The 13,233-nt window shown below is 35.0% G+C and overlaps 1 protein-coding gene across 3 annotated transcripts in view; it reads right to left on the reverse strand.

The window, feature by feature from the left end:
• The window catches only part of ZYG11B (zyg-11 family member B, cell cycle regulator), a 78,932-nt gene that overhangs the window by 15,698 nt on the left and 50,001 nt on the right, over positions 1–13,233 (reverse strand). For all 3 annotated transcript variants that reach the window (XM_025288737.3, XM_025288738.3, XM_006063798.4), the window contains 7 exons: positions 12,962–13,061; positions 12,698–12,748; positions 10,513–10,674; positions 10,355–10,402; positions 1,831–2,028; positions 1,653–1,705; positions 461–558 (listed from right to left, as the gene is read on the reverse strand). In XM_025288737.3, the coding sequence (XP_025144522.3) occupies positions 461–558; positions 1,653–1,705; positions 1,831–2,028; positions 10,355–10,402; positions 10,513–10,674; positions 12,698–12,748; positions 12,962–13,061 (710 nt within the window). The remainder of the gene's footprint in view (positions 1–460; positions 559–1,652; positions 1,706–1,830; positions 2,029–10,354; positions 10,403–10,512; positions 10,675–12,697; positions 12,749–12,961; positions 13,062–13,233) is intronic.

Raw genomic sequence — 13,233 nt, forward strand, 5'->3', positions numbered from 1 at the left:
TCCCTCTTATATACAGAAAGAGAACCATGTAGCTGCTTACTTCCAGTCCAGTCACAGAGAGTATATCAATTACTATGAATGGCCTACATATCTAAATTCTACTACCTTCCTTCTATCTTTTAATTTTTTTCAAATTATTTTTCCTTGGATCTGATTTTTAATTTAAGAAAATTTAATTTATACTTTACTATTAAGGTATATTTATGTGCTTCTTTTTACTATTTCAAATCACCTATGGAATGAGTTTATATTAATAAATACTGACAGAGTTACATCACATCACAGCCTTCAAAAAAGAATAATGGAAAAAAATGATATGAAACCTGATTTAAATAGTTTACTTTTCCACACACTATGGATGCTGGCAGCAATGTCCTAAACACTGAATATACATATCATTTTAATTTTCTAGCTGAAGGACAAGAATTACATTCAAACACAGTTCTCTTTCGGTACATACGATTCTTGCTGCAGACATGTTGCATGGCCCAAACTGCCCATAGCTGGACTCCAGGTGTTGTGAAACAGCCAAGTAATGGGAAAAATGGATTAAAGGACCTAAAAGTTCAAAAGAAAAGAATAAAAGTTACATCCTATACTTTGCATCATTTTCTAAAGCAATGATTCCTGAGCTTTTCACTCCAGAAATTTCATCCTTCTATTTGTAAACTAATATAAATGACCCTCTGTAGAACATCGTTCCTTTGTCTTAGCCATCTGATAAAGGATTGTATTCAAACAAAAGTCTTGATGAAGAAGATAGAAGGTGATCAGAACAATGTACTTTTTCTCAAAAGCACCTTTCGGTCTTGAAGATACACATTCTGAAGAACAGTCGACCTTGGTTTGGAAACCTAGATGCGAAGTTAGTTGATAACCAACCAATAGAACATCATGAAGGAGGTCCAGAATTTAGCCTATTTCTTCTAGTCTTCTGCTCCAAAATGGGTAAAACATATTGGAATAAAAAGTACTGGCAGCATCAACATTTATAAAATAGACAACAAAATAAACTGTAATGATAATATTTATGTAGCAATCTGGAATAGGAATACTTCAGGTATATTAGTAACTTATCTATCAAATCACTTGTGATAAATAAAGTCAGAATCCAGTATGCACTTTAATAATTACCAACTGCTTCCCTAAACAAATCAGGTGCTGCTTCTAGTTCGTTAAATGTGTTCTCTTGTTTTACACCTCCTTGCATTAATACTCTTCCTAAAATCTTCTGTCCCTACTTAAAACTCAGTTCACAATCTACTTTCTCTGGAAGTTTTTCATTATTTTCCAGTGCAGATTTAAGTACTTTCATCTTTTTTTAAAAAGCATTTTCATCTTTGATTTTAAAGCATTGTATGAAATTAGCATAAGAGTGAATTATATCTGATTTACATTTGGTTTCCCTCACTAGGCTGTAAAGTTCTTGTTTGGAGGCACCATATCTTATTCATCTTTGAATTTCAAGGGGATAGAACAAGACTTTGGCACCTGTCTTCAATGAACATGAAAGGAGGACTGATGAATGATACGTAGCAAAATAAAGTAAAAACATAGATGCCTAAGGGAAAACGATCATACATCTAATAGCAATGACCTCTAGGCAAGCAACATGACTAGGTTGGCTTAATATTAATTATCTTGCTAATTACCTGTATGCTACCATCTCACACTCTGGAGTTGGCCATTTCAAAATAGCTGAATGCTGAAAGACATAAGACACACAAGAAGGGATTATAATATTTATTTAGTATTGCATGATGAGGCTTTGATAGTTTAATCATTATGAATGTTGTTTGTATTCTTCCAGAAAACAGCAAGTTACCCTACCAGATCATCCAGGAGAGAATTCCTCTGGCTGCGACTCAATGTCCAAGCTTGTTCACCTCTAGATATTAAGTGGGCAATAATTCCAGCTGCAAAGTAACTGACTTCCACTTCAACACTATGTAGAAGACTACTGATGTGGTCTATAAAATCCTTCCACATTAATTCAGAATGCAATTCTTGTACTTCAGCTATATTGTTCTGGGGGAAAAAATATAAAAATTAAAGTAATTATGTATAGTAAATGGCTAAATGACACTGCAATGATTTAAACATGTATGGACAAAAGGTGAAGACTGTTGCTATGTTAGCACTGTGGGATTGTAGGTGATTTTATTCCTCTCCACCCCAAACAATAAAATAAAGAAATAGTAGTTTCTTTTCAAGTGATTTAGTGAACTAGATAACCTAAAAATTTCCTGCTGTACAATATCTAGTTGTGCTGGGTGAAAAACAGCAAGCAAACTTTAAATATGTAACTTTTTTGTCTGGGATAAAATGTAAACAGGAAATCAAACTAGAACCTAACAGGCTATCTCTGGCTCGCAGCAGTGGGGGGCGGGCAGGGTGCAAGAAAACTGGGTTTAACAGCCATGCTAGGTCAGAAGTAAGGACCAGAGATACTAAGACTCTGCTTACAATGCAAGAATTTTCAAAGCATTACACCTCAATAAAAGGGTGGCCTGGCATAGATACAAAAGAAAGAAGCCTATTGTGATCTGGGCTCTGGCCTAAAAGGAAAAGTCTTCCCTTGTAATTTATAAACAAGCAAGACTCAAGCAAGACTGTAGTTCAAATTTATACCATCTGTGTGGTCTGGAGAAACTCCAACCTGAGAGCAACCATAAGAGAGGTAGGAGAAAAACAGTAGGAGAGGTTAAGGGGAAAGTTTGGTATCTAGAAAGCAGAGATAGGTGAGTACATCAAAAGGATGAAAGGGGTACTTCCCTGGTGGCCCAGGGGTTAAGAATCCGCGTGCCAATGCAGGGAACATGGGTTCAATCCCTGGTCCAGCAAGACTCCACGTGCCACGGGGCAACTAAGCCCATGCACCACAACTACTGAGCCCTGCACTCTAGAGCCCGTGAGCCACAACTACTGAGCCTGTGTGGTGCAACCACTGAAGCCCACCCTCTCTAGAGCACATGCTCTGCAACAGGAGAAGCCATGCAAGGAGAAGCCGGTGCACTGCAGCTAGAGAGTAGCCCCTGCTCGCCACAACCAGAGAAAAGCCCACGCAACAATGGAGACCCAGTGTAGCCAAAAATAAGTAAATTTTTTTTAAAGGGTGAAAGGATTAGTAGTTCTAAGTAATGTAGAGAGCCTAAGTAAGATGAAGACAGGAAAGCATTCATTTACGTGAGCAATATAGTGATCCTCTGTCTTAAAAACTTCATAGCCTAGGACCTCCACTGAATGTCAAAATTTGCCTGCTGGCCTGTGGAAGGTAGGTGTTTTATCTGGAGTTGGGATATGATGGCTTGCCTAGGTAGTACATAAGGAAGACCTCTATTCACATGGGAAACAATTGAGGGGTTTACAATCTAGGCTGTGCTTGACTTTCTCCGAAACAATATAAGACCCAACTTACCTCACTATTCTGAAGATTAACCCTCTTTCTCAAAACTTCATCTGATCTACTATGAAATCATAATTCTTTTCCTAACACACTGATTCCAATTCTTAGGAACCAAAAACCCTGGCATTTTCATTGTTAAGAAACTATTCACTCCCTAGCTTAAGTCACTCTATGACAAGTGAAAATAAAAGGCATCACGTCCAAATGCATCCTCTGAAAAGACTAAGTTCTCTTTTCCAACCACCAAAAAGAAGGAAGACAGAAGAGACAGGTATAACTTTACCCGCTACATGAATGTACATAATCCTGTATTTTTCCATCACCATAAATGATTAATCAAAGTCTCCTATGCCCCTCTCTAATCTCACATATTCAAATAAGAAAAGGCATCTCACATTTATTTTTTATATTCTTCCATATTCATATTTTTTACACAGCATGTATCATTTTAGAGAGACAAAAAAGAAAGAAATATATACCTTTTAAAATAAACAAATAAGGGAATTCCCTGGCAGTCCAGTGGTTAGGACTCTGTGCTTTCATTCCAAAGGGCCTGGGTTCAATCCCTGGCTGGGGAACTAAAATCCCACAAGCTGTGTGGTGTGCTCAAAATAAATAAATTAAATTAAACAAACAAACAAAGGTAGTCCTCCATCTCCTCCAAGCTTGGTAGAAAGAAATACAAAGACCCTCTGAGAAGGACACATCTTGAACTCAAAGCCTCACAGAAAATGCTAAATTACGATTCACAATGAAAATAATCCATAATGAGTGAGAATCATCAAATACACAGTAGCGAATTAGACTCCCACAAGAATCTCATGCAATACAACTGCAAGATAGTACCTGATTTAAGAAGTTTAAAACACACACACACACACACATGAAAATGCAAAGACAGCATCATTAAAACAAAAACCAACAAGAAAGATCTGGAACAAAGCATCAAAAGAATCATGGGCCATTCTTTGTTGCAATAAACAAGTTACTGGGAAACCAGCCAAAATATATGAGAGAATGGACAATAGCTATGAGACAATGGAATAGCTATACAGGGAATCTGATCCCTGTATAGATACAAGAGAAGATATTCAAATAGGGCAGTTTCTAGATTGCTGTGCATATAAGGGGAATCTAAAGAGAATTGGACGTTTTGCTGAGTTGAAGAGATAAGGATCCGTGTGTAGGGTGGCTAAGGCAGCAGAAATCTATAGAACAGAGTAATAAAAAGGAAAAATTTCCAAAGAAAAAGACATCTGCAGGGGGATCCCCTAAAATATTTGGCTGACTACTGATATGAAATGAAACCCCATGAAACTAGGGAAAGAACCACCAGAAAGCAATACATGAACAAATCCCAAAGTCAACAGGTTTAGGAATAGTTTACATTCTTACCAGCCAGAGTGAAGGGATCTCATCTAAACAAAGCATTTGAGTATAGTGGGGTAACTAGGGTTAAGCAATAGGGGAAAGGCTGATCTGAAGCTACTCTAACAAAGCAAATATAGGCATACCTTGGAGATTGTGGGTTTGGTTTCTGACAATCACAAAAAAATGAATACTGCAATCAAGGGACCCACACAAAACTTAGTTTTCAGTACACACACAAGGTACGTTTATACTATATATATTGTAGTCTAGTAAGTATGCAACAGCATTACGTTAAAAAAAAAAAACACTGTACATACCTTGATTATTAAATACTTTATTGCTAAAAGACTCTAACCATCATTTGAGCCCTTGAACTAGTTACAGTAGTAACATCAAACATCACTGATCAGAGATCACCATATCAAATATAACAATAATGAAAAAGTTTGAAATGTTATAAGAATAATCAAAATGTGACACAGAAACACAAAGTGAGCTAATAATGTTAGAAAAATGGTGCCAACAGACTTGCCACAAATCTTCGATTTGGAAAATAACACAGTATTTGTGAAGTGAATAAAATGAGGTATGCCTATAAGAAAGCTTTGAATGCAACAACCTGATCTGTGAGTAGCTTAACTGAATACCAGGACAAAGTCCAAGACTCTTTAAAGGAAAACAATAAAATCTAGTAATCAAAAAGTGAATTAAATTTCACAATGGCTACAACCAGTGAAAAATTACCAGACATATAAAGAGTTAGGAAATACGATCCTTAACCAGAAGAAAAGTCAATCAATAAAAATAGATCCAGAAATGACAGGGATAATAGAACCAACAGATAAGGATTTAAAACAGCTATTATAAATGTTATAAATATATTACAGAATGAAAGAAAAATATAAGCCTGAGGGGGAAAAAAAATGATGATATAAAAATGACCTAAATGTAACTTCCAGAAAGAATATATATATTATTATACTATATGTATATAATTATAATATATATATCTATATATAAAATGAAAAATGAAAAAACAGTAGTAGAAAACATTCAAGCCAAAACATGGAAAGGAAAAAAAATAATAAACTGCCAAAAAGCCAGTAGAGCACTTCTGTCACATGACCTGTGTGATAATTTCAAGCAATCTAACATACTTGTAACCAGGGTCTCAAAAAGAAAGGATATAAGAAAGGGTACAGGAAAACATATTTGAAGAAATAATGGCAAAAATTATTCCAATTTATGAAAATTATAACCAAAAAACCCAAGAGAAAAAATGTCCACTTGGACTTCAATAGTGACCAAAAAATTTATCTTTTGAAAATGAAACAAAGACATTTTCACACAGACAAAACCTAAGTGAAAATTCATTGCCAACATACCTACACTAAGAGCAAGTTTTTTAAAAAATAGTATAAGAAATACATTATTGTTGTTCAGTCGCTAAGTCATGTCCAAATCTTTGCAATTCCACGGACTGTAGCACACCAGGCTTTTCTGTCCTCCACTGTCTCCCGGAATTTGCTCAAACTCATGTCCGTTGAGTTGGTGATATTATCTACCTATCTCACCCTCTTTTCCTTTTGCCTTCAATCTTTCCTAGCATCAGGATCTTTGGTAAGTATAAAAGACAAATTTCTCATTCCTAAATCTGTACAGTGAAAAACTGATGAGGACTCCTGACCAAGATGAAATAAAAGGGGCCAGACTTACTCTCCATTCTAAACAAACTGAAAAAACACAACAGGGAACAATCGTTTTCAAGATCCTAGACATTAGGTAATAAAGAACAGTGGCCTTTAGAAGTGGATGACCAACAAGACGAGACGCTGCCTTGAGAGTTTCCAGGCTGTGGCACAGTGATATACAATTGAAGTAGAGCCCAGTGGACTCACGGAGTTGAAGAGATGGAGTTGGGAATCCAGGGAGATCAAGGCAAGTCATAGGACAGAGAACCAGAGAGAAGAGAACTGTACGTGAAGAGAATCCAGAGAGCTGCAGGGCACAGCACTCTATTCAGCAGAGCACTCATCAGAGCAGGACTGTGAGGAAACTATTTAAAGGTAGAAAATGAGCTATTAAAAAGATTGAAGTTCTTGGCACTCACAAAGGGCCAGGAGCAGTGCCTGTTCTCACCATCCAGTCTGAGAAAACTCTTTCAGAGGGCACTGAGTACTCAGGAAGGTCTTGTTTCAGTAGTACAGAATAATCAGCCCTAGCCTCGGCACGCTCTGGATCCTCCTAGTACATCACAAAAGCAAGATCAAATAGGATCAGACTGTTTAAAAGTAAGGCAGTTAATCCTGGAACAAAATTCAAGGATATGTTATAGGAAAATAAAACTATCCCGCACTCAACAAGGTAAAATCTAAAATGTCTGCATCCAGTCAAAAACTACCATGCATGCCAAGTGACAGGAAAACAAAACTCAAACTGAGGGGAATAATCAATCATTTGAAATTTACCCAGAACTAATACAGAAGCTAAAATTAGCAGAGAAGGACAGTTATTATGAATAAATTTCATATGTTCAAAAAGTTATGTAAAAATATGGAAGTTATAAAAAAGAGCCAAATAGAAGTTTTAGAGAAGAAAATGACGTCTAACGATAAAAACTATATACTAGCTGGGATTAATAACAGATTAGACATTGAAGAAGAAACAATTACTAAATTAGAAGGCATTAACAATGGAAACAATTCAAACTGATACATACACAGAAAACAGAAGAAAATTTAAAAAACACCAATGAGTTGTGAATTTCAAGCAGCTTAAAAAATGAGACTGAAGTCTCCAAAGGACTCCAGTGGGTTGGGGCTAAGGGGGTGTAAAACATTTTTTCTTTCAAGAAATAATGGCCAAACACTTATCAAACTTGAAGACTATAAACCAAGAAGTTCAATGAATCCCAGATACAGGAATCATGAAGTAAATTACATTAAAACACATCATAATCAAATTACACAGAATTGTTTTTGCTAATCCTAAATCTTAAAAGTAGCCAGAGGAACAAAATCATATACATACAGAGGAATAAAGATAATGATGACATCAGATTTCTCACTGGAAAGATGGCAAGTCAGAAAAAAGGTAATCAACATCTTTAAAGTACTATCAACCTCGAGTTCTACAGCTGGCAAAAAAAGAAACTTTCAAAAATGATGATTAAATAAAGATGCTTGCAGATATACGAAAGCTGAAGAATTCATCAGTAGCAGACAGACCCACACTATGAAATATGTTAAAGAATGCTTTTTTGGCAGAAGGAAAATTATAGAAATCTGGATCTACACAAAGGAAAGATGAGCATCACAAATAGTATTTGGGAAAACATGTTAGTTTTTAAAAAGTATTTCAATCTCCTTAAAAGATAACTGATATAAAAAACAATGTTTATTGGTTTATTACATTTATAAAAGTAAAATACATGACAATGATGACATAAAGGAAAGAAGAGCAGAAATGGAAATCTACTATTTTAAAGGTTTTTATAATATATATGAAATCATATAAAATCACTTAAAGGTAGACTGTGATTACAAATGTATACTATAAACTCACACTAATCATTAACTTAGCAAATCAGCTGAATAGCTAATAAACCAAGAAAGGAGATCAAACAATATTATTAAACTCAAACCAAAAAACAGGCAGAAAAAGGAAAAAAAAAAAAAAAGAACAGATGAGACAAACAGAAAACAAATACCAAGTTGATGAAAGCAAATATAACCATACCAATAATAACATTAAATGTAAACAATCCAAACAGTCCAAATAAAAAGAAGAGATTCTCATACTGGATAAAAAACAGGGTGCAAAGTATATGCTGTCCATAAGAAACACACTTTAAACATAAAGAAAAATATAGCTTAAAAGTAACAGGAGGGAAAAAGATAAAACCATGTCAACGTTAGTCAAAAGAAAGCTGGACTGGCTATATTAAGGAGACAAAGGAGATTTCACGGTAAAGAATATTACCAGGGATAAAGAATGTCATTTCATAATGATAAAGGGATCAATTAAGAGGGCATAGCAATTCGGTTTTTGAACCTAATAACAGAGCTTCAAAGTACAGGAAGCAAAAACTGATAGAACATGATAAATGCTATCTAACAGAACAAGTAGGCAGAAAATCAGTAAGTCTATGGTAGACTTCAATATCAACCAAGAGACATATATAGAACACTCTAACAAAAGTAGAATATTCATTCTTCTAACGAGCACATGGAACATTGACCAGGAAAGACCATATCCCAGGCCGCACATGTCTCAATAAATTCAAAAGGACTCAAAGTAGTTTCTCTGATCATGAAGAATTAAACTAGAATCAAAACCTCAAAATAAACTATTGAAAAAATTCAATCACAAAGTAAAGGAAAAAGATAACGGAAGGAAGCACATCAGGATGTATTAACATTAATTCACAGAAATGAAAATAAAGGAAGGTTGGGGACAAAACCTTATACTTTTTAAATACATTTTTGCACTGTTTCACTAGGAACAGTAAGCATGTATTCTTTAAGAAATTTTTTAAAAAAGCAATTTTAAAGCCCTATGTGATCTTTCTGAATATTTAAAATAAATTCCCCTTTTCCTCTTATAATGACTTGAGCCAAATTCTGTATCTAATAATCCTATGAACCATGAATAAGACAATCAAATACTGTAATTTACTTAACATTTCCCTATTACTGGGCATTTAGATAGTTTTACATTTTCTGCTTTATATAACTACAACTATAGTAAATAGATACTATAGTGCTTTTAGGTTTTGTTTCTGTCTTTTGGCCACAACCCACTACATGTGGGATCTCAGTTCCCAGACCAGGGATCACACCTGTGCCCCTGCACTGGCAGCATGAAGTCCTGACTACTGGACCACCAGGGAAGTCCCTAGATAGTCCTCTTTAAATGCCAGCACTCAGCTTTCGCAAAAATCCATCTCTCATACTTCTGCGTCTAGAAAATAAACATTAATCTACTTTTCTTTTACAATTTACTAACCTATGCCTCCTGTGATCTAATTCCTCAAGAGCAGAGGTCTACTCTGAAACAGCCTTTACTGTACAGGCACTTCTTCTCTTTCAGTGATTAAAAGTGATAAAATATCTGATCCTCCTCTGTGTCTCAAAATCCTAGAGGGCTCACTTTAACATATATTCAGTATACTTATGGAATATCTGATTTGTTAAACAGTTGTTTAAGTAGTAATCATCAATTACCAGACAGAATCTAAGAATATTTGTAGGTTAGTGACATTTTTCATGAGATCTTTTTTTTTCCTGATTATACAAGTAAAACATGCTTGTATTATAATACATGCTTGTATTATAATATAAGTGAAGCTTTGTATTATACCACAAAATATAAAAAAAGTATGTAATTTATATTCTTCCTTTCAGTATGGTGAAAATCTAAATATGTAACTTTGTAGCCTGCTTTTTCCACTTAATTATATTGATATATATATTTAACATCATTATGTGTTTACAAACAGAGTAGCATTTTTCTATGTAATACCTCAGATAGAAAATAATTACAGCTTGAATTCAGCAGGAAATGCTTTTATCTTACCAAAAGTCCTAGGACTTTCTGTTGAATGGATGACTCAGTTGGGAATGACTATAAAAAGAAAGAGACATCTATAACTAAGGAACCAAATATAATAAACAAATGCTCAAATCAATCAATAAATGAATGTCCAAAGCTGTAGGCTAAATTCCCATTCTAACCTCTAGAACCCTCATGAAGAGTTCTAACCCTTGATTTTCAATAAAGTGTCTGCAAGTGGTTGGAGATTCATCTGTGAGGTTCCAAAGTGCACTCAAAGTAAACTTCAAAGTAGTGTCCACTGAATTTTGATTGGTTTTCTGCTTCACTATTTGAAGAAGTTGCTGAAAGAGGAAAATAGAATTTCTAATTACTGAATTGTTATTATAATTAGTGCTAATAACATGGACTAACAAGTCCATGAGGATTAGTTCCATGGGTTCAAACATTTCCTATGAAGGTTTTTACAAGTGCAACAAACAGCCTATTGGATTAGACTTTTCCTTTCACAAGAAAAAAGTAGAGGATTTTCATAAATACTTCTATAATATTCTGATCCCTTCCACAAGAAAAAAAGGATTTTCACAAATGCTTCTATAATATTCTGATCATACCTATAATCTAATCACCTGTAAATAAAATGAAAAGCAAAATAATTAAAACTTAGGATCTACTATGTTACCCAAGAGGTCACAATATATACTCACTTCAGATCCTGGGATAAAAAAGGTGGAGGGAATGAATCTAATACTTACTACATATCAGCAAATTATATCCTATATTGTAATACTGTCGTCCTCATTTTTCAAAAGAGGAAATTGAGTCCAAGTAATATTAAGTAATTTTATCATAGCCAACTTAGTAAGAGAAACTAAGAATTGGAAGACCTAATTCTCTCCTACCCCATGTTTTCCTTAAGAAAAAAAGAAAGGATGAACTATATACAATAGTAAGAGAATTAAAGTCTAAATTGGGTTTAAATAAGATAATAGCTTTGAAATTCCATTTGTAAATTATTTCTATCATAGCCTTAAACCTAAGAAATGTTAAGCTTGAAAAATAAATATTTTAAGACCTACGTGGGCCATTTATAATTCCATTTTTAGTTTACACTTTTGGGGGTAAAGGGAGCTCTGCTAAAACAGATACAAGTAACATTAATTAGCACTATTATTTAAAGTTATATACAAAATGGCAACCCACTCCAGTACTCTTGCCTGGAAAATCCCATGGACAGAGGAGCCTGCTAGACTACAGTCCATGGGATCGCAAAGAGTCAGACATGACTGAGCGACTTCACTTTCACTTCCACAATGAAGGAAAAAATTTTTAAGAAACACAATCATCTAGTTGCAATTATGTAACTTAATAGCACAGTGGCCAAGAGTGTGGCACTAGAATTGGGCTATCTGAACTTAATTAAGGGCTTGAAAAAAATTAGCTAGCATCATCATTACTACTACTATTAATTCCTGCTAATTGCTACTCAAATTAAACTTAATTTTCTCCCAAAGCACATAAATGGACTACTTCTTTATAGTCTTGGAATACACCTCTAGCCAAAATTACTGAAACTCATTCACAGCAATAAAAAGTCATATTTAAAACTAAAATGTCATCCCTGAAAAGAGTAAAAATAAATAAAATCAGCAGCCTTTTCTACTCATCTAACATATGTGTTGTATTTTGTGCTACGAACTTAGTATATTCCTTCAATCTTTTTTTTCCTTTTCAATCTTCTTAACAACTGTATAAAGCATTGTTTTATGACTTCAAAGAAAATTTAGGTGACTTGCCTGAAATCACACAGCTGCTGAGTGATAGAACTGGGAATAGGGCATGATTTCAACTTAGTCTCTAAACCTTTTAAGTTTTCACTGTTCACTATACTAATTCCTCAACTGAAGCAACCCAAAATCATAAATCAGCTATTAACATTATCTTTTCCCCTAAAGCATCTAGCAAAGTCTTATGACTGTAATAGAGATGGCCACATTTTTTTAATAAATAACAAAATCACAGAACTATATGAACTAGATAGGATTTAAGGTTTATTTAGGCCCCAATGGTCCAGGTAATTTATCTAAATTCACACAGTGAGTTTACAAGTTAGACCCTGGGTCATCTGATTCCTAGTTCAGGACTCTTTCCACCTCCTGTTAAAGAGTAAAGCTGCCCCAATGAAGAGAAATTAACACATTCACTTGGCAGTAACAAAAACAAACTTTTGAAATATAAAATCTCAGAAGACAGGCAAGTACTGGGGGGCACCAGTACTTGGTGAAGTACTGGCAAACACTGAAGCTAAGCAAACACTGCCTGAGAATGATGAAAATGAAAACTGTTTAGGGGTCTACATAGACTCACCCTGACGATGAAGAGCTCAGCACCAAGCTGGGCTGTCTGTTCTGTAGAAAGCTGCAAGCAAGCAGAAGACAAGGTAAATGTCCAAGGATCTACTGGTGTGAGTTTAATATCATTCACTGTAGCAGACTCTGAAGGTCAGACCAGAATCTCTGATCAACCTGGAATTCTGCAATACTGAATGCAGCTTGAATAAGTTAACCTGGTTTACTGAACTGTCAGGGGAAACAGTTTCCTACAGAAAATTATAAACATGAGTTCAGGTACCTTGGCAGCCAGAATGGAAATGATAGCAACTGCCATCCTCTGCATGTTTTGATCCTCATGGTTGCAGAGCCACTGCATGACAAGCTTGGCTGCTTCAAACCTGAAAACACACAAGGAGTTTCATGAATTAACCCTGGAGGCCCCAGGAGTAGTTTCAGAGCTCCAGCTGGGAACTGATGCTACAATTTAGGTAGGTGAGAAAGAAAAGGAAAGTTCCTCCTAACTGATAGAGAATAACAAGTACACTTAGTGTTTTGGAGATGGTATTATTA

This window comes from Bubalus bubalis, chromosome 6, assembly GCF_019923935.1.
Source record: "Bubalus bubalis isolate 160015118507 breed Murrah chromosome 6, NDDB_SH_1, whole genome shotgun sequence".
In the NCBI taxonomy this organism is placed as follows: domain Eukaryota; kingdom Metazoa; phylum Chordata; class Mammalia; order Artiodactyla; family Bovidae; genus Bubalus; species Bubalus bubalis.